Source organism: Lepidothrix coronata, unplaced genomic scaffold, assembly GCF_001604755.1.
Source record: "Lepidothrix coronata isolate B3197 unplaced genomic scaffold, Lepidothrix_coronata-1.0 Scaffold125, whole genome shotgun sequence".
In the NCBI taxonomy this organism is placed as follows: Eukaryota; Metazoa; Chordata; class Aves; order Passeriformes; family Pipridae; genus Lepidothrix; species Lepidothrix coronata.
Window position 1 is genome coordinate 1,406,643 of NW_016690305.1, and position 22,326 is coordinate 1,428,968.

General features: G+C 45.7%; 1 protein-coding gene and 1 long non-coding RNA gene across 3 annotated transcripts in view; one reads left to right on the plus strand and one right to left on the minus strand.

Annotated features, from left to right (window-relative positions):
• Nucleotides 1–328: 328 nt before the first annotated feature.
• Nucleotides 329–22,326, minus strand: part of LOC108502853 — a 33,770-nt gene continuing 11,772 nt past the window's right edge. For both annotated transcript variants that reach the window (XR_001876640.1, XR_001876641.1), the window contains exon 5: nt 329–527. This is a non-coding gene — a long non-coding RNA (uncharacterized LOC108502853). The remainder of the gene's footprint in view (nt 528–22,326) is intronic.
• The window catches only part of NGEF (neuronal guanine nucleotide exchange factor), a 50,888-nt gene continuing 39,245 nt past the window's right edge, over nt 10,684–22,326 (plus strand). The window contains exons 1-2 of the mRNA XM_017826216.1: nt 10,684–10,965; nt 21,586–21,957. Of these exons, the coding sequence (XP_017681705.1) occupies nt 21,690–21,957 (268 nt within the window). The 5' untranslated portion in view covers nt 10,684–10,965; nt 21,586–21,689. The remainder of the gene's footprint in view (nt 10,966–21,585; nt 21,958–22,326) is intronic.

A 22,326-nucleotide genomic window follows, 5' to 3' on the forward strand; every position in this document is an offset into this window, starting at 1 on the left:
CCTCCACATCTTGGCTGCCACAACAGGACTTTTGTCTCCTCTCTCTGTCTGCATCCCCATCCCCAGTGATGGGTCCAAAGCCTGTCCTGGAGTATCTGCTGTACCTGCCCCCTGTTAGTCCTCCCACCAGCTGCCCGGTCACGGGGTTGAATCCCAGCAGTTTCAGCAACACGTGCATTATTTAGTGGCAGATTTGTCTCCCGTAACTGGGGAGGAGAAGCTGCCCTGTCCCTCCAGCAAGAGGGCAAATCCACTGAAGTGCTGTGGAGCCATGTGAGCAGCACAGGTGGGCAGTGCCCCCGCTCCCTCCCCACACTGGTACCTGGACGTGGTGCGTGCTGGGGTCGTACACGCCCCTGCGCATCGCTATGAGCTTGGCGTGTTCATCCACCACATCCTCCCGCTCCTCAGCAAACGCCAGGATCATGCTGAACCGGGGCAGGTAGAGCAGGGCTGGAATGCGATAGCTCCAGGTACCGTTCCGGAACAACGTCTCTTGCTCCAAGACAGGGAACGAAGCCATTGCGCTGGAGGGAAGACAAAGCACATTGCATTTTGTCCCAGCAAAATGTGATGGGGCGCTGCTTTTTGCTCTCCTTGCTCAGCGGGGCCTGTCCTGCATTGAAACAATTTCTGCTACTTTCAGCTCTGCCTTTTTCTTCTGCTTGTCCAAAGAGAACCTGTATGTAGCAGAGTAGCTGGAACTGAGGCCAGACTTACCCCAGAAGCAGCCTGGTTGATATGGCTAGAGTGTTGCAAGGCAAGTGCACTAAATACAGTTAATAAAAAAGCTGTGCTTTGTTTTGTCTTTTTAATTAAATTCACAGGCCTGGACTTTTGTGGGTTTACTCTGTAATTCAGAAGACTGTTGATAATAAGACATTGTAGTACTTGCCCTCAGAAGACCATTAACATCTCTGGTGATGGTGTATCCAAAACCTGGCACAGAACTTCTGCTTTGCTAAATATGAGTTTAAAATTTCATATAAATGACACACTGAGGCAATCCCTGACCTCAGCTGCGCCCCAGCTTGGGGATGCCAAGCACTGAGCACGAATAAAGAAAGGAAGAGAACTTCCCTCCTTCAGTAAGGTTAAAGAACAGTCTGAGTGGTGTCCCATAGCTTTGGGTGGCACTTCTGACCAGGTGAAAACCTTGTCCTCTTTACAGTGACTTAAAGGCAACGTTATGAAGGAAAGCAAACATGAGGGAGAATTTAAGGAAGCTGCCTCTGTGTACCTGGTCTGTGCTATGCCCCACACAGTTTCTGTTCCTCTCCCAAGACCCACTCGGCCCACTGGCCTCTTGCACTGAGCTCCTCCTGTGAGCCAACCTACCGTGGCAAAAACCCGGTGGGCTTGAGGGAATTACCTCTGAGCGGATGGGGGCAAAAATAAGAAAAAAAAAAAAGAAAAAGAGAGAAGGAAAATACTTGTCTCTGACATGATACACCAGAAACTGAAGGCTTGGATATCCCTTGCTCAGCAGGGAAGGGGAGAAGAAAAAAAAAGAAAAATAAATATTAAAAAAAATCAAGCCTTAGATCTCTGACGCATCGAGTGGGTAGGATGGCAGGGAGAAGATGACAATACACTATGAGTAAGAAATTCAAATGCCTCCTACCTCAGCTGAGGCAAGACTTGCTGCACTCTTCATTGAGGATTCTCCTATTTATCCAAGTCTTGGAAAGTGCTATAGTAGCTATTGGACATGGATCAGATCCTCGTGTTTTTGAAGGCTCCCTTGATAATTCAGGACCAGCTGTGGAGGCAGCTGCAGAGTGCATGTACCTACCTGGAGAATAGTTTGCACTCTTCCATATTTAAGAGGAAAGCTTGTATTAGCCAGTGTAACTAACCTTGACTAGGTCCACAGTTTGTTTAAATTGTTTTGTTTTGCAGTGCTGATTCCTGAGTTAGGACAGCACAGATAGGCTGAGTTCATCCTCCTCAGACAGCACCATCACATTACACTCTCTCCAGATCCATAGCCAGACAGGGAGTGTTTCCTTGCTTTCGCCTTGCAGCTGCTATAAATACCAGTGAGATCTCTGAACTCACAGCATTGCTCAGAAGGGTCTGAACTGCACTGTTTGAGCTAAAGCGACCTGTACAGACTCCAGCCCCACTGCCACTCAGATCCAAAGCCACTGCAGAGGGAAGTCCATCTCCCAGGAGCAGCTGCTCCCTCCTCACTGTCACCAACTGTCACCTCACCGCTGCTGCACTAAATGTTTCCAGAATTAGATCCCAGCTATCCAGGCAGTAACATGAAGGAAGCAGGAAGACCTTCCTAGAACAAATAGCTGTGCTGTTCACTACTTCCCAGCATGGCTGTGGCTATTTATACAGCCCACAGCCGTGGCTGTGTGCTCATGGCTCCTGAAACAGAACTCACCAGCGTGCTTCCAGACTATTTAAAGGGAGATTATTTAAAGGGAATTAGTCAGCCTGTCTAGTGCAGCACAGGTTCCCTGGCGTTCCTGCTCATGGTACCGCAGTCTGCTGTTCTGATACTGCAGTCCTGCTTCAGGGTAGAGCAAGAGGGAAGGAAAAGAACAAAAAAAAAATATAAAGGAGAGGTAGAAAGAGAAGGAGAGGTCTGGGCCATGAAGCCCTTGATGGAAATCCAGACCAGTGCCACAGGAGGCTGTGCTGCACCTGAGTCCCTCCCACGTGAGCCTGTCACCTGCAGACACCTCTGCCCACACTCTCAGCCCTCCATGACACAGTCAATGTGAGTGTCACAACACTCTTCCCCTTATTGCCAAAAGGGGATTGAGGAACTCACTGAACTGGGAATAGCTGCCATAGAAACAAGCCTGAGGCTCCTGGACACAGCACCCGCAACTATAATCAAGGAAAATACTGGAACCAAGGGACTTCTCCATCTATCCAGAGACTAAAGAGAGGTATGTGTGAGTGTGTGTGTATATACACACATATACACACACCTGTATATGTGCTCCCTACACACAGTGTGGCTCTTATGGCTGGATGCATGTATATACACACTGTGTATCCATCTGCAGAGAAACTCTTCCATCCTTTTTTAAACACAGTTAAAGTCAGTATTCAGCTTCTTCTGCCTTCTGCCTCGTGGATCCTCGAGCAGAGATTGAGTCATAACAGTTTGAGTTTCACACAGAATCCAAAATGCAGGATCTTTAAATAAAGTTCTTAATATTTATATATTAAAGAAAAAAATAGTGCTGGCTTTAGTTACTTCTCCAGCCAACTGAAAGGAATTGATTTTTCTCTTGACCTCTACCCATTTTCAAAGGCAAACCCACTAACTAGACCCTCCTGAATAAAAGAGAAGTAAAATTGGCAAATCGTTGACAGGACAGCCACAGGAAGAATGTTCCAAAGTTCATCCTCCAGCACTGCAGGAATTCAAATCAGACACACCAGTCCCTCCAAGGCTAAATTGCCAGAGGATGCACATGTCCATGATGCTACTCTGCTCCTAAACCCTACTGAAATAGCACTGCCTGGCCTGCAAGGAAGAAGAGAATATTGCAGGCAGCACGACCCAAGGACAATGGCAAAGTTTGTAGATCACAGCAGTGTCTTTTGAAATGCCAAGAGCTATAACTGGGAAAAAAAGAAAAAGATAAACTTCTGGAACACAAAGGCCTGAAACACAAGCAGGATACTGGAGAGTTGTACACAAGAAGACAAAAATTGCTCAGATCTGCATCAACTCAGTGACCCTGGAGAGAAGAGTTAGCTGTACTTTTTTGAGGTAAAAGAGTGAGAAAGGTAAGTTTTTCCTAGGAGAAAAGAACATAGCTCCTCACCTCTTCCCAGATGAGAGAGGTGCTGGTGAGGAGAAGGGAAATTTATCTTGTAGCCATTAAGCCAATATTCCCTTCGTCATTTTGGTATTTACTGGAGTGTTTAATTCATTTCCCAGGCTTATCCCTGCCAAGTGTCCGGTTCAGGGAGAATGATGTTTACCTGCAATTCCTCTCCAAGGCACAAGGGAAGCTGCTGCACCGAGATCCAGTACCTCACCTCCGGGCAGGACCAGGCAGACAGGGAAGGATGAGCACAGTGCAAACACTAAGAGAAGGGGGAGTTAAACTGGAGGAAGCCATTACTCATAGTTTGCAAGTTACACAGCTGTAATGATTTCCAAAGCAGAGACTGTTTCCAGCACACCAGAAGAGTCAAAAAAAAATAACAGTTGTCAACAAATGAATCTGTGCTGGATCTAATGCCTGGAAGGAGCCCAAGTGGTGGTAAAGGGATAGGTGCTGGCAGACTCCAGGAGAGGGTACTTGTTCCTTCCTCATCTGTCCTTCAGGGCAGCTCACATGGACTTGTCTATAGAGCAGGATGAGCCCTTGCATGTTTATTTGCTTTATCCTTCTCCAAGTGACTAAAAACGATAACATTTCCACTGGCCTCAGCTTCTGTACAGACCTGTTCTTAACATGTTCAGATCCAAGCTGAAATGACAGCGTGTCTTTAAAAACAAACCAGCAGAGATGAGGTAATAAGCTGAACTCTATCCCTTGGTCTCCATCAGAGAGCTCTACACTCTGTGCAGCAGGCAGCTTGTTCTTGAATGATTTTAGATAGGTCCCAAAAAAACAGACAACCCATTCAGGGAGGGGTTGGGGGTAAAAACACAAACACAAAACCCAGGCAGAGCCAAATACAAAACCCAACTAAAACTCTGCTTTGCAAGGTAAGCACAAGAACCCAAGATGAGTTGTTCTGTACTCAACATCAGACCTGGATTCACAGTGTTTTCCAAATGTGTAAAGCATTTCAACTAATGCTGAAACACATTCTCTGTTTCACTTAAAGGAAAATAAGGCATTTCCACCGGGATATTGCATAGAGGGCTCCCAGGAGTAGCCATGTTCCAGTTGTATAGGACTAAGAAACAGAAGACCCGGTTTGCTTCTCGAATCCTTGCTCCACAGGGTATTCCTGTGTGGAAGCCCTTCCTCCCTGCTGAACAGCCTGGCTGTGCCTGTTTCTGCCACAGCCCAGCACTGGAGTGCTCCATCCCCAGCCTGCTTGTGCCCTTAGACCAGATCCCACACTAAATCTAGGCTATAGAGATTCATAACAAGCAGGCAACACACATTTATTTAGTCCAATAAATCGCCCTCAATGTAAAGTCAGAAAGACCTTATCAGTGAAACTGTAAAACAATAAACCTTAAACAAACTAAACCATTCAGAATTCAAAACTGAAAAAGACACAAAACTGGAATTACTTTAATCCAGCAGCCAACTGGATTAAACTTTTTAACCACACTAGAAACAGAAAGTTTCTCTTGTGGTAAAAACTTCATATCACATTTACATGGGGATTTTCAGGCTCCCCACTACATGGTTTCCTAAACAATCGACCAAGTTCTGTTTTCAAACTGATGTGGCTCAGGCTGGCAGTAGCTCCTGTGCCCTAGAGTGGAGGTTTTCTTAGCAATAGGGAGGAATTACATGAAGCAGTAGTATTTTTCTTAAAATATGTTTCGTGGAGGAATACACAAACTGCACTCCTACTTGAACCTCCAAAATTTTGTATTTACCTTTTTCGCTTCTAGCAATGTCCCTGTTATGAAAAACTTTGTTTGCTTGTTTGTTTGTTTGCTTGTTTTTAAAAGAAAAGAAAAAAGAAAAATAAATACCTTTTTCACTCTGTGTCTCCTGGAAGTCACGTCAAAAGGAAATAAAAACAAACCACCAGAACCAAAAAGCACTCCTATTGGAGTAGATAAAAGGGAGGCTCACCACGCTCTTACCAACTATCTCCAACCTGCAAAATTATTTATGTTGGCAGCAATGTCAGCTGTCTTGGATCCCCAAGAAAACCAGGAGCTGGCATGTATACACAAGCTGACATTTAAATAGCAAACCTGCTTTGCATATAAGGGGTGGCTCCATGTGAGCTGGACAAACAATAGGGAAAGACTTTTACATTATCATAGTAATTAAGCAGCATATTTCTACCTGCACGGGCTGACAGCACTGTGGAGCAGCTGCTGTTCCGAATGGTTATACAGTTCCCACGCTGTCTTATTTCTTGGACCTCTTCTGCCCTGGGGCAGAGGACAGGAAAGTCCCTCTGGTCCCAGTGCTTCCTCTCAGAGTGATCCTGACCTCTGGGAAAGTTTGCCAAAAGACCTCACAAAAGTGTTATAACCAGGAGGTGACAGTGCTGTGATAATCCAGCATTCCTCTCCTGGCTCCCCACACCTCCAATCCACCAGCACGTTCTTTCTGGATAAGAAATGGGTTAACACAGGGGAGCCCAGGCAGGGATACAGGAATGACATGCCAGTGCAGGCAGGTGCAGCTCCCAGAGCCTCTGTGGAGGTGTTCCAGGATCAAACTATCGCAGTAGCTGCAGGCAGTGAGCTATGGGGGAGAGTCAGGCTGAGGAACAGAGGGTAGAGCACAGCCTGGGGTCACAGCTGAGGAAGAGGAGGAGGCAGCACCCCTTCTCCCAGTTGTGCCCTGCCTGGCCTAGAGCCTCTAAGCCTGCACCTGCAGCTGCTGGGAGTACCCAAGCAAATGATTTCACCACTACATGTGCTACTGCTGTCAGAAAGGACCTTTCCTAGCTGCATCCCCTGCTTTCTCCTCTTCTCTGCTGTTTCCATTGCTGCCATTAATACTTCTTGTCTTGGAAGTGATCTGAAAAAATGAAAATAACAATCCTGCAAACAGATCTTGCTAGTAATGACAGAAGGGGAAGAAAATCTCTTCAACTGATGGCAGCTGTGGTTGATCTGTGCAAGCCAAAGAGGGAGTTGCAAAGGTATGGACTGACAACCAATCTGACTACCTTAATTAATGTAATGCTTCTGTATTGCTCTCCTTCCTCTCTCTTGAGCAACCTTGTATCCCTTCTTGTGCCAGCACGGATGCTCATTTTACCCTGGCAAGCCATCAGAAGATGTCAGTCTGGCAAAACACTAATCCATAAAGAAAAAAGTGAACAGTTTCTGCTAGGTCATTGTCCTGGACTGCGTCAGCAAGAGTCAAACAAGCAGCAGAATCTGCAGTAGGAGCAGGAGCTCAAAGCTGTTGACAGGAGGAGCAGACTCACCTCCCCGACTGGCACTTAGCCATCGGAGCTAATTAGCTGCATCGTAAAACCACACCCCGTGTTTATGAACCTTGTCTAACTGGGCAAGTGAAGTACTGCCTAACTGGGGCACACTAGAGAAGCCCGAAGGCATTTGTATCTCAATGCTTTACCTGGAATCAAGCAACAATCAGTGTGAGGAGAAGTCCCTCCAGAGACAATGCTATTGATATCCAGCAGATATTAACTTTCAACAGTGACTCCTGGAGAAAATCCAAAGCAGAAGCAATTCATGAAGGAGGCTTCTAAGGTTTGCCAGAATGCCAGACATGAGCTATTGCTTTATGGATTTCTTCACCTTTTTTCCTCTCCCTGGCTAGCAGCAGTGTTACTCGGGTGATTTTCTGAGTCACACACTCGGCTGCTGCAGCCAGACAACCCATACTCATTTGTTTAATAGAAATCACCTTGTCCAGCTGCAGCTTAAAACTGATGGTCCATCTCTTCTGAGTGGAAGTCCCAGATGTGCTTGCTGTGGTGGCAGTGGTTTCATGGGCTATGGTGGCAGCACGCACATGGCAGAGTGGCTGTGCCTCAGGCCACCTCTCATCTCCCTTTGTCATCTCCCTTTCCAAGCAGGACCCCACACATTCCTCTACAGCCAGCTGGGGTGCCCTGCCTTCAGCCCACTCCTCAGGATAGGTATCAGATGTGGCTGTGCAGAGGCTCAAACTACTCCCAAAACGAAGAATGTGTTGCTTAGTCCTCCAGGGAGGTTAAACTGGGTGAACCCCAGTGCCTGTGCAGGGCAAACCCACAGTCAACATGGGCAGCCTGTGCTGCTTCCCTGCACAGTCAGCACCAAGCACTGCCAGCATCCAGGCTCCAGCACTGCTCTTCAGCCCATACCACAGTTCTTTAGCTGCAAACCCATCCTTGCTTTTCCCAAACATGTTGTGTGCTGCAACTATTCTACAAAACTGTTCCTTATTAAGTATCAAAAGTGGATGTCCCTCTGTAGATGTGCACAGCTTGATTCTCCTTCTTTCCTTTCAGTGTCACCAGTGAAGTTTAAAACAGGTTTCAGTCTGAGGAGGATCAAGCTCTTCACTTCTATTGTTCCACGCTTACTTCATTGCCCTTATCTGATTGTTGTAATGAAAACGTTTTTAAAAAGGTTAAAAAATGCAAATGGGGTGTGTGGGTGCATTAATAAGAGGATATAAAAATAATGCAGAATATAATATAATGACAGAATTCTGAACAATGGAGCATTTGAAGTTGGAGGACCACATTCACTTTCGGGTGCCACCTCTTAGGAAAGATACAGCAGTAGCTGCACATGGAGGCTGAGGAAAGGAATTCAGAAGCTAATGCTTCTGAGTGTATGTGAAAAGTAATTAGGAGGAAAACAAGAGTTGGTATTTAGTGAGTGACACATAGTCCATTGAAAATTATCACACTGTATTTCCCTTGCAAAATGTTAAACCTGTGCCCATTGACTCCTGGCACCATTAAGAGGCAAGGCTGGCCCAGGTAATTCAGGATTCTTTCTCTGCAGTGCAGTGTGGCTGCTGTCCTGGGGATGCTGTTTAACAACCCAGGAGGTCTGTGGAGTCACACCATGCGAGGCACCAATCACACCAGGTTGCACATTGCAGTCCAAACACCATGGGCTGCTTTCTAGGTGCTGGGGAATAGGGTGCAGGAGATAAATCCTATAGACCCGAACTCTGACTGAAAGTCTGCTCTGTCAGGGGAGGGAAAAAAAGCAAACAAGGAAAAGCCAGAGTAATAATAATTATGAATATAACAGGCGGATGCTAATGGCAGAGCTCTTTGGGAAACAGGGTTCACTGAATGAGGAAACATTCAGTGCTTTCTTTTAGTGCCAATTCTAGATAAGGAAAAGAGCCTCTGAGCACATCTGAGACCAGCACCTCGCTATCCTTATCAACTGCAGGAGCAGCAGGCAGGAGGAGCAGGTACTCACTGGGCACCATTTCACACCCCACTGACTCCAGTTACATTACTGTTGATTTCCACGAGCAGGAGTAAGCAGAGAATCCTCTGCCAGTGTCTCTCTCCCACTAAGTCATAGCCTTTCACAACTTGTTTCCTCACCTTGTGGAAAAAATTGGACTAAATCAAAAAACACTCCCTCAACCCAAAGCGTAACAGCACCACCCCATAGCCTGTAAGACCTGTGAGCCTTCTGACTCTCCACGGTGAGTCGTGAGTTTGTCACAGGGGAGCTGCCTTACCCTGGGAGAGACAACACCCAATAAACAGCCTGCCCATTATATTTTTCCATTTACTTTGCCCATTTGGAAGAGAAAAAGAAATAAACGTACCTTATTTTTGTAACAAACTGAATGGCACAATCTATGGGAAGCAAAGGAAGAGAGGTGGTGAGATTTACACACAAAAAGGGGATTGTAGAAGTAGGATTTATTTACTCTCAAAATAACAACACTGAGAAGGAGTCACTGGAGCAATTTACTGGCTGGAAAAAGCAATAAAACCGGAGTGCCTTGCTTCATGTACTCTGCAGTGCTGGGACACTCAGGTAAGCCAGTCTGAAGCACGAGGCTAGCTGGATTCACCCTGGGCAACTCTTGCGACAGAGAGGAGCCCAGATTCCACGGCATCCCTCATTCCCCAGTCCTGCTGGCTCTCGGACCAGCAGTGCACAGGTCTGATGGTGACCTTGATTAATCATTACAGGATTAATTGCTGGCAGCCCTCTATGGCCAGGCCCTCAGCTGATATAAAGGGACACTGACACTGCTGACCATGAAACTATGATGACTGAGCTCAGATTAACCCAAGTTTAACTCAAGGAACATCTGACCTTCCACACGGTAGGCTGGGCACACAGCGGCATTTTAAAAGGAATAGGGTAATGTTGTGAACAATTAATATATTTTGAGATGAACAAGGGACTTGGCAAGTCCAGTGAACTTCAAAAAGAAATAAAAAACGAAGGAAAGACTAGCGTAAAATTCAGCAGGAGATGTGATGCTTCTTGTAAGAGTCGATCCAACTGCAGGCTTAAAAATACAAAGTGAGTTATCCAAGGATGAGGGAAAACTTCCTTCCTAAGTATAGCACTGCACAGGTATCTACAGCAATTACAGACTTGTTTGTCTTCCTTTGAAGCACTGGGCCTAAGCTGCCCCCAGAAGAGGGACATTCAAATCATCGAAAGCAAGCAAGCAACCTGAATAAGAAATCAAATTATTTATTTCAAGGGAGGAAATTATAACAGGCATTTGGATGAACTGATCCAAAAGGCCTTAAAATAAAACCAGGTTGGCACTGCTATATCCACCCCAGTGCCCAGGTATGTGAATACACATGAAATTAAGAAATGGCAATCTAAAAATAGTCATAAACATTTAGGTCTTTTCATCTCAACTGGCTGTAAATAATGTAAAGCAAGAGCAGTCTCTGAGCCAGTGGGTCTTAAAGTGTAAGCAAATGCCATTTACTGTTTTCACGTATTTGAGTTTTCATATTTGGACTGAAGTTTCACCCAGTTGTTAAAGATTTATATGGGAGGTTTAACAATGCCCTGTCATTAAGCCTTGGCACAAGCAGTGCAAAGGACATTCAGGGCATATTTGTACTAACTTATCTGGGTAAAGAGAAAGCCGTGCCTTTAAACTGTGTTTGCTGTGACTCTGGAAACTGAGCAAACAAAGTTTGAGGGAAACTTTACTCTCAAGCAGAACTGACAGGAAGGTACAAGGACTGAAGGACTGCAAATTTCGGTAGGACATACCTGCCTCTGGATTCACTACTGAATTGCAAATCTCTAACTGCCTGGGGGAGCTTAGTTCAGACTTTTTGGACATACCTCATCCCGATGGCAAATGAGAGACTGGTTCAGCCTCTGAGTGTCAGGTGAGTAAAATCCTATTCTGGGGGGATACTGGAAGAGGAATGAAATGTCAGGCCACAAACAAAGGCACAAATCCAGTGCCCAGGAAAGAACTGACTTTGCTCTACGAGCAAAGCCACTCTGAAGGAGTTGTGTGCAAGCCAGGGAGAGCACAGTTGTGCCACTGTTGAAATACTGGCTGACAGAGAGGAGAGACGCCACTGGCACAACTTGACAGGCACCAAACCCATCCCAGGGAGGGAGCCTGGTCAGAGCCTGCACAGAGCAGCATTAATGTGACCAACTAAACAGCAAACACCCCCAAACCAGCCAACCAAACCGTGTCTTTTTCCAGGGGCAGGACAAGTGGGGATTTTTCCTGGCAACCGTTTATGTGTGATCTTGCTTTAAAAAAATACACAAATAAAGACAGGAAATGTGAAAAACAGCTTGTTTTCCTCTTAACTCCAGGCTGATCCTTCCCCTTAGCTGATCTTTCCTTTCACTCTCAGAGACCAATTGCTGGGAATCCAATGTAGCTGTGAACTCTGTCCCAGCAATTAGGTATATTTTTAAATGCACAAAGTAAACAAGGACTCAGATTTCATAAGAACAAGACAGCTCTTGAGATCCTAAACTATCAACGGATTCCACCGTTATAGTGCAGCTGTCCCTTCCAGATCTAGTGGAAAGCAGGAAATTGCACTAAAATAATGAAAAGTATTTAAAATATTTCGCTGAACCTGCAAAAAGTACTAATTGGTTGACATCCATCTTAAGAGATGGACAGAAATTTTAGTCAGGGCTGATTTTTTCCAGATTCAATCCACTTTAAGACCAACTGTAAATACAGGAGTATGTGTGAAACACCACAGTAACTGCCAGAAAAGAAGAGCCCAGAGAAAAAGAAGCCATTGTCCCACACTGCTATAATTTGGAGAGGACATTTGCAAGACAATATAAAGTTCTCTGACTATATAATTACCATCATCTCTCCCTGACTATGTGGCCAGTGCCTGGGGTTTTCACTCAGATTTTCCTTTTGAAAGTAGCTTGTTCTATGATTTCTATAGGCAATTATCATTTTTCCCACCATAGCACCTGGAGGAAATATTTCATGTTTCCAAGCAGCACCCCATGGAAGCTGTCCCATTAGATCTAAAATAAGGAAAACTGTAAAGCCTAAAACAATCTGGAAATTGCATCTCCTCCCTGCCTTGTCTTTCCTATCCAAAATCATCTTTCAAATAGATGCCTATGAAAACCAGGTCAAGCAGGTTACTCAATGTGCAAAACTTGCACTTTGCTGTTCCGAAAAGGAGCAATTCCTAAAACAAGAACCCTTTTTTAGGAGAAGTTGCAGCCAGTTCAAATGAAACTGAGGAAGAACAACAGGGACACTGAGGAACTAGAAACCTAGACAAAATGCCTGCTTTTCACCTGGAGACTGAAATGTATAAAGCATCAAATGAAAAATAACCAAAAAAAGAATATTCAAACTGGTTCATTTTTTCCTTTAATTACAGTATTGTCCAGGGCTCTTTGGAACACATTAGTCTATCTCATGTCATGCTCTTGTACTTACATTAAGCTCCTGCTCAAGTAACTCAGAAGAAAAGAGTCTGTGGAAGAAATATAGTATTCATAAACTTACATACCAATCCCAGTGTAGAGGTGGGGAACTAAGACTCAGGAAACTCTCTGACATGCTCAAGATTGCCCAGGGAACTGCAGCAGAGCTGAGAAATTACATCTGCTCTCACAGGACCCAATCCTGGATCCTGTGAGATTCACTGCCCCTATCCCAGCCTTCCTCTTTCCATGCTTAAAAACTGGGGATGAAGAGGAGGGTTACAAGGGCTGTTAGAAGGAAAGATCCAACAGGGAAAGGTTTGCCAATCTTTCCTAGCACTTGGGTGGAGTGAGCTACAGAGTTCTGGTTGCAGACACACTCATTTGGCCCAAAGCTGGAGAGTCCCTGTGGATGCACAGGGGGCTGGAGCGTTGCCATGGCCCCCGTTCCCTGCAGGGCCGTGCTGGCCAGGGCTGGAGCTGGCAAACTAGAGGCCAGTGGGGGAGGGTTGGGTGGGATTGCCTAAGCCCTGAGCCAGTCCCCCAGAAGTAGGAGAGAAGGAGCTGCGGTCCTGAGAGCTTCTCGGCCTGCCAGATCCTCCCGTGGGGCCTAAGAGGAGCCCTCCTGAAGGGGAGGTTTGCATCAGCCCACGCTGTTTGCTGCACAGTTTCCAGAGTTGTGTATCAACTGCTTTTCTTGAGTTACTAAAGGCACTTGCAGTCAGAGTAACAGGCTGTAAGAATAGTATCAGCTTATGTCAGGTTTGAAATTAGCTGAAATTAGCTTAATGCAGTTGACAAGGACAGCCTGGCATAGCAGCACTCCAAACCTGCCTGGGTTTGCAAGCCAGCAGTAACCAGTCTAACAGTATTCTGATATCCTACCGACTTCTGGCTCCCTTGCAGCTACAAATTTGCCAGCAGATTCACCAAACAAACAGTCCTTGGACCCTCCACCCAATAACCACTGAGGGAGGAAAAACTGAGAGCTCTACTATTTCTTGATCAGCTAAGTCAGCCCTCTCTTTCCCTGCTTCTGCATGAAAGCTTTCAAATAAAAACCCCTCTGAGTTCTTACCTCTCTGCAGTTCAAACAACCACCCCTGCTCATTTCTTCCATAATAAGTGTCTCATACACAGCCAGCAAATCTAGAAATAGAACTGGGCATCATTATATTTTTCCCCAAGAGCAGTGCAGGTATTGTCTGCCCAAGGGACACTGGGCCTGTCTGCTTACTAACTAGTCTGTCTTGAAAAGCTTCAACCAAGACATCTGCTGACCCTCCTTTTCTGAGTGTCCTGGCATTACCAAACCTCGCTGCCTTCAGCCAGGAATTATGCCCAGGGCATCAGTTCTCGTACCGTGTTTTTGACTAAACCATTTCATTGGAAACTAAAGCTTCTATACCTGAGTAACTGAGTCTTTTTGAGTGTAAGCTCTATGTCGCATATCCATTCCATGGCTAGAAGGCTTCACACAGCCGACAGAACAAACAAAAAGGAACAAGGACCCACAACTCCCATGTGCAAGCCTGTAAAACAGGGGAGATCACCAGCCAGACTGCTGAGGCACCAATGTACAGACTTGCACAGTACATTGGTGCCTTCTGCTGTGGGCAGATTGTCCTGTGATTGGCACCTGAGCCCCGAGCTGATGCTTGTGTACTCCCCCCAGCCTGGAGATGCGGGGATTTGGTTTTAATTATTTGCTTTTCTTCCAGAGATAAGCCTGGAAAACCTCATGAGTTTCAAACCACAGCTACTTAGCAACAGTTTCAGTAGAATCTTCTAAGCAGAAATAAGGAATGGGATGGCATCAGGGAGAACAAAGTTTCATAAACAGCAGGAAAAGGAAAGGGGCTTCCTCTAGAGCCAAGACTTCTTGTTAGTAGAGAGATATGTCAGTGATGTCAGAGGAACAGGATGGGCTTTATCCATTTTACTTCTCAGGACTCTCTCAAAATCTTCAAGCAAATATGTACTTTCACCATTGCATGTGTAATAATTTAAGGAAAGGAACAGAAACGAGGTCAGATTTTCGTCTAATTAGTTCTAAGAGCTTATAATAAAAACCAGAGAGGCTTGCAGATTTCCACTTCTGCTCTTCTGTATGCTTTAAAACTGAGGCTGGCTCCTCTTCCACAGCGGGAGAGCACGTGTGTGTTTGTATATGCACAGATATGTACACACACATATGTAGAATAGCTCCAGAGGGGGAGTTCTTTAACATCTTAGCTATAGCCCATAGCTACATCTACTACATGAAACCCAGGGGATGAAGCATGGACTTTAATGGGATAGGGCAGGATCACTCTCTGAGATGCATGATTTGATCAGAGATGTCAATTATTAGTGGCACACAGGAAAGCACATTTTTAAATAATTGGTTTTGAATTCTAAAGAACCAGTAAATAGTCAAAAAGATAAATCATGCTGCAGCAGAAAAATATGCAGTTATCTGATGTTATTTATTAAGTATATATTGAGATATATTAGTTAATTAACACAAAGTAGCTGCTATAAATAGCCCATGTTTCACACAGAGGGCACTGTGTGAAGGCACGTATCCTTTTCTGTCCTGTGTAAGTAACCAGTGTAGGACACACTCATTTTGTGTCCATGTTTACACATGTATGCTTACCTCTATCCAGAGACCTTCCCACAATGCCTGACTTAATTCTGGAAACAGTTTTAGATCTAGCGAGACCATCTGAGTAATTTTTAGCCATTTTACATGTACTGTTTCTCCCTCCAGGCCCTGCTCCCTGGGTCTCATGGTGCCTAAAGCACATGGTTTGGAGCCTATATTAAATGGGTCCAATGGATTTATTTTTAGTCCCTGAAGTGTTTCTAAAACAGGTTCTCTGTAACATATGTGCAAGACATAAAGGGGGTTTTTGTCACAAGAGTGTAACGAACTGCATAATTCTGTCTTGGTTTTGCCTGCTATAAATAAGGTACCAGCACCAAATCACGGCAGTAGAACCATTCTGTTAACCTTCCTCACCTGAAAGACTATCTCAAAATTGGAGTGTTGTACTTTGATTCTGTTAAGGCTGGTTATAGAATTTAATCTTATTTACATAATAAGTACAAAATGTTTGATTACTGGAAACATGGGGAATCAAATTATTTGATATTCTTTTAGCCAGCATCCCCTGACTTACTGTCTAGTTTTGTCTGGCTTCTGCTGTGAACCTCTTTGATCCATGTCTCATTTTTTAGTCAGTCTATTCTCATGCTCCTCCTTTTTGTCTCCACCCCTGTGCCTTAATCAAATAATACCTTGGCCTTGTACCTAAATAATTGAAATTCCTTTGTGAAATGTCATGTAGCTTGCTTTGGACAGGGACATGTGCTTAACTGTCTCTTGCCACCACCTAATAGAAAGGGTCAAGGATTGTTAACACTTCAAGGATGGTGATCCTGACCAGTAACAATGAAAGCATAAATGTATGTGTGGTCAGGCAGTTCAGGGCCCCGAGGGCTTTAGAGTAAGGTGTTCCCATGCCCAGCTGCCTGTACTTCTGCTGGAAGTCAGCCCCCTTGGAGCAGGGGTGGCTCAGCACCTCACTCACAGTGGCTCAAAGTCTGAGCCTTCCCTAAACCACTGATGAGGCCAAATGAATTCATAGCTACATCTGCTGAGAGCTAAATCTGCCAGAGCCTGGGGCTGAGTCTGTGGGTGTTACTATTCCCCTGACTCAGACAGAAATATCTCCCCATGCAAACGCAGGTCTGAGCCTGTGCGGAGCCCTGAGCCTTGGCAGGGCCCTCTCACGGGGCACTCCTTGAGGGATGGCACTCCTTGAGTGAGCAGGAGTGGCCCATGAGTAAGGGCTGCTGCTGGAGCCTGGACTGTGCTCCAACCTGGCACAGCTGGGTTTGCCTCATTACCAAGCAGAGTGAAAGAGTTGAGAGATGATATTCTACTCCACTTAAAACCCAGGAGGATGGGAAGAAGTCAATACCTAATGCATGAGCAGGGATGTAATGGGGGACTGATGGTGGTGGGAGGGAGAGGGTTGTTTTTGGTTTGCACAAGACTTTTAAAAAAGCATTTTAGAAAGAAACTGTTAAGATGCGGCTAAATCAGTACTTGCATATACATTCAGACTGTATTTAAAGAAGAAATATTAAAGGAGCCATGTTATCTATGAGGGCTTGAAGTCAAAATACTTTCTTAAAAGAGCTCCATCTGGTTCATCAAATATACATGAAAGGTGCATCCCTACATTCAGCATGCAAAACCTTCCAGATGAGTCATTAAGAGGGCTTTTATACTTGAAACAACTTCGACACGTAAAAAGGAAGAAAAGATTATAAGACCTTCTGCCTTTCTATAGCATAAACCCCCTACAGCCAAAGCCAAGACAGTAATTTCTGCAGTGAGCCCCAAAACGAACACCCCAGTAGGTAACTCAGTGAGGGGGTTCATTGCCCTGGCTGCTGAGAGCACCCACGTGCATAGGCTGGGTGCCCACTCAGACACATCAATCCTGTGATCTTGTTCCTGTGGTGGTGGGGACACATTATACAATCAGACAAGGGCAATTCATCTCCAGTGACTGGATGTCCCTATGTAGGCCAACCATGCAGTCAAGTTGTGTTCACACCTGTTACTTCCTGCTTTGAAACATCCCCAGAGTTGCACAGCTGGAGATTTCAGCCTGTCTTAATATTAATTAAGCAATCTTCATTACCCTTCCAGACTGGGCAACAGCATTGTTTAAGATCAGCAAATTGAGCACTTTTCATTCCAAAATCCTTAAGCATTCTTTGACTTCCTTCTACAGTACTTAGCACTTTTCAGTCAGACAATACAATTCCCCACTTTAAAGGAGAATTAGAAATTTAAGAAGGACTGGATTGACCAGCAAGCAGAGCCATTGCTCTCATCCTGCTGCACCCCTTCCATCGCAGGGAAGGCTGAGTGCAAGGACCCAGATAAGTTTTGATTACGATTGCCTTGTGGCAGCGGAGGGGAGCGAGCAGAAGAAACCCTCCCAGAGACAGGGGCTGCGAGCTCAGGGCCAGCACCAGGCACAGCAAAACAGCCCATTACCAAGGGCCACAAATTACCAGGGGCAGCAAAGCATCCAGGATCCAGCTGCCTGCTTGGCTGTGCTGCAGCCCTGGAGAACTGCTGCAGAGAGAGGGGTCGGGCATGTGGAGCAGCACAGAGAGGGGTCGGGCATGTGGAGCAGCACGTTTGGCAGGGAAGGAGGTGGCTCTTTCCAGCAGCTGACACAGCATGCACCCCTCCTGCCTCAGCAACAGCTGGGGCAGCCCCCCTGACTTTCTGGGGTTGCCAGCCCCAAGCAGCTCCCTCTGCCACCAGTACCCACCGAGGTTGCCACCAGTGACAGACCACACACTCTGCCCCTGCCACACACTCTGCCCCTGCCACACAGCCTCCCTCTGCCACACACTCTGCCCCCGTCACACACTCTGCCCCCGTCACACACTCTGCCCCTGTCACACAGCCTCCCTCTGGCACAGCACATGCAGCTGCCCCCGCCTGCCACGGCGTGGGGTGGGCAAACAGGGAGTGATGCTCAACCAGTGCCAGAATGTACCTCCTGCTCCAGACTCCCAGATCAAACTGCCCAGAACAAACCCATTTGCAGGTCTACACAGCTGCAATCTCATCTTTCAGTCTGCATCTTCTGCTACTAAAAACATCCTTGAGTAGCTCTAGCTGATTAAAGTCACACCTGATATGCCTTTCCTACACCTGATATGCCTTTCCTACACCTGAGACCCTTTGAATCCCTATCACCCACTCTCTTTGTACAGTAGGGACCAGCAGTTAGTGCCATTCACAGCCAGACCATGCCTTGAAAACACACCCAGTCCCACCCTCCCAGAGGCAGCACTGATCCTTATTTTTTGCATGCATCCATGTGTCCGGGTCCACACTGCTCTAGGAACCTCAGTCCCTTATACCATTTTTATTAGCATTTTACCCAGCATCCCTGAGGTCAGCTGTTCTTGTACAAAAGTCATGGCATTTGCTGGTAAGTGCCAGTTTTTTCCATTGGCAAGTAAAATTTCTACCCAGTCAAATTCCTGGAGGCTGAATTATGTGTGAGTCAAAATGCATATCTCTAGTGTTCTGTATGTGCGTCACATACTGGCTTCAAGGTTGCCATCTTTCTGTTTTCCCTACTGGCTGCTACTTTGCTCTCCATGAACTACAGGAGAGTGTGTTTGCCTGCAAAGCACATCCAGGTGAGTGGGGATGCTGCAGCCATGTGATCTCAAGGTGGCATGGGAATATACTTGGGATGGGTTACTCCGGATGCAAGACCTGACACTCACCTGTGATTATCAGAGGTGAACACCTTCTTCAAAAATTCCCTGCAAACACTCAGACAGGGATAGTTATGGTCCACACCTGTCTGAGTCATGCATTCTCAGTCACTGAATAGCTTGACTGCTACCAGAATAATGTAATATGAAATTTGAATGTATCCCTTAAACTCATCCCTAGTTTTTTAATAGGCCTAAAAACTGCAAAAGCCAAGGCTATTTGATATCAGTAAATCGTTTCTCAATAATTTCTTAGAGTATCAGTTTTGGAATCAGAAGCATTGCCTTCAGAAATACATTCTGTTCTTGAACTCTTCATTGAAGAAAGTAAAAAACCAGTATGTATTGTTCATAACCACCACAATAAACAAGTGCCCCCTCTGCCTCTCCTAGAAAACATGGAAGTCTTTCTCTCATCCATTGCTATATTCAGTTCTGGTCAAGGATCCTGTTTGTTAGGGACTGTTTGGTAGCCTGGCAGCAAGCTGACTGTGTGGGATGGGCACCTTCACTCTTCTGATGGACCAAAGGAGGAGTATCTGGCAAAGATAACCACACTGGTTTGACAGGGCTGCTGAACACATAGTTATGTCTTTGGGCAACCCAGCTGAGTGTTGGAGGCTCCTTCTCTGCCAAGTCTCTTTGTAAAAGCCCAGCAGTGACATCCAGGTGCTCCCATGTTCACCAGATAAGTGAAAGGGGAAAACAGTCTTCTTCATGCACACATGAGCATCTCTTTGCCTAATGATCCCCTTGGAGATTTACCTGGTTTCGAGCATGCAGCTCCTGTGAAAACTTTAACTGCTGAGCAGCTCCTGGGAAAAATTTAACTCATTTTTGAAGAAAACACCAGCAGCAATTTGCTAAGCATTGCAAACTATGTCAGCATTGCAAAGGCCACAGGAGAGACAGGTCTCTGCACCAGTCTGAATCACATGGACAAAGGGTGGCCACTCAAAGCACACAGGAACTTTGATATAGAGGAGATTGTTACAGGTTCATCTCCTCGAAAGACAAGGCATAAAACAATCTATAGAAGAGAAAGAAATCAAAAATTAGCAGTTGTTAGATTTTAGGGTTAGGAAGGAATACAGCTGTAATCCTAATTTTGATCCAGTTAACAGACATTGTCCATCACAGTTGCAAGGATCAAGCCTTTGGGGCTTTAGTCTTGGGACACTAAGAGAGGCCCAGGAAAAGAAATAGCCTCTTCTTTCTTTTCAAAATGTCTCCAACAGTAGCTGGTTTTATTTTGCTATTCCACAGAAACAAGCTTAGTGAATCTCTATACCTCAGAGTCATTTACAAACCAAACTTAGCACCACAACCAATAAATGGGTCCTTCATACAGTTCCAGTAACACTGGAAACAGTCCCAGAGCAACCACCAGTTCCAAACAGTCCAAAAATCTCGGCAGAATTGAAGTCAGGATCCAAATTTAGCAGTTGTGAGCTGCATGCTGTGGTTCAGGTTATGAAGGGAGAAAGCAGCTCTGTAGAGCCAGGAAGCTCATGCCCAGTGCATGATTTCAGGCAGTGACCCACCCTTTATAAGGATAAATCATGGGGCCCTTCAAAATTTTGGAAAGCAGAGGATTCATAGATGATGTCCCAGCTGTCCCTGATATCCCAGGGTCAGCTGGAGTGACCCTGGGGGGCAAGCAAGGGAAAGGCTTGTGGCACACATGGGATCATAGAGATTGCAGAAAACCAAGAACAAAAATTGAAATGCTTAACTTTCTGGAGTATCTTGTGTCTTGGATATACTGGAAATGTAACAAACCAGTGATACGTGTAACTTCTCAAAACAGCATCTAATGACTAATCCATGGCACCCTTTTATGCCCTTCTCTCAGCCAGCTGTCAATTTTATATTCACATTTCCTGTACAGCATGTCTTTCTACTATTCATGATAGCCCCCATCAGTCACAAAATCACGTTATGTACTCAGAAGGAATTTGACAGCTCTAAGAATTCAGCAGACAAAGGAGCAGCGAATGCTTAAGTAATCAGTTCCCATTTTACCCAGTCTTGCAAAGGCTGAAGGATCAATTGCTGTTTTGCTGTTGGAGTCCTAAAAATGCTTGGGAGTAGTGGCACAGTCCACGTACTGACACAAGGAGCAGTGGGACCCCTGTGCTGGTCCCCATGTCACTGAGGAGGCACATTGGCACTTGAGGGCAACTCTGGGAAAATTAATCAAGTCTCTGCACTACATAATCTTGTCTCTTCTGCCTTCACTTCTGGACAGTTACATGGTTTTTACTTCACTTATGTGCACAGCAGGAGTGAGCGCTGTTGATAAGTATTAGAAGGCACCCTGTAAAAGGCAATAATTCTTCAGATAATAGACAGATTAACAGAGCTTTCTCTTCAGCTGTTACTTTCTGTTCAGTAGCAGTTTCACTCTCGCAAACAAGGACATGACCATTCCCTGTTATCTACTCTAAATCAACTGGTAATCTGCTGCTCACAACTGACAAAAAGGAGTGGTCATCAACTGAGAAAATACTACATTTTTCCAGTAACATCAGTAGCACTACCACGTGCCGTGGAAGGACAACCATGAGCACATCAAAGCAATGTTCAGGACATTAGAATAAGGCTTGTGAGATGATGATCTCAGAATGATCTCTGAAAAAAAGTTCTGGGAAGTCTTTGTTACCCTAAACAGATGATGGACTACGGCCTCTGAACTAATCAGAACTTTGTCCTTTCTTCTCTTGTTTTGTTGTGTTTTGTTTGTCCATCTCCAGCTCTGATTCGGATACAGCTGATGGAGTTGTGGAGGCTACCTGTCTTCTGCTGCTCTGCTGCTGATCCATCATCTCAGTTGCCATAGAGACAAGATCTGGAAGCCATGGATGAGCATGGGAGAGAAGCCACCCACAGGCTCTCCGCTGGTGGGCTCTGGCAGGGCCTTTCTCAGCAGGTACTGAGAGAGTCAGGGGCGGTCTCTGAGGGTGAGGAGGAGTCAGCAGGTGCTGACCCAGTGGCGCACGAGGGGGACTTGCCAACACATTACATTGCCATCCAAAGAAATTCCAAGTACTACCGATCCATGAGGCTGCCGAACAGAGGGAAAAGAAAGACTTCGAGAGAGGCAGTGCACATGGGGCATGTCACAGGTGAGTACCGACCCAAACAGCACTATGCTCCCTTTTGCAGTGAGATTGGGAACTCTAGGGAATAGAAAAGGGACAGGGAAGGTGGAAAGCAGCTCAGCAGCCAGCACATTACAGAGCACCCCTGCCCTATGGCACAGGTGGCAGAGGGGTGCTATCCCTCTGTGCTCAGTATGGAAGTGTGACATGGTTGGACGTTTAAACACATGCTGTGGCAGAGAATCTAAACATTCGTGGGGCTCTGCACTGCCACCCCTCTGCTCTCTAAAAGGAAAATAACTTACCCAAGGAAAGACATGAAGCTGCCAATGAAGTAGGGACTTCTTTAGCACCCAGAAAGGACATATTCCAAAGTAGTGAGAACCGTACAGG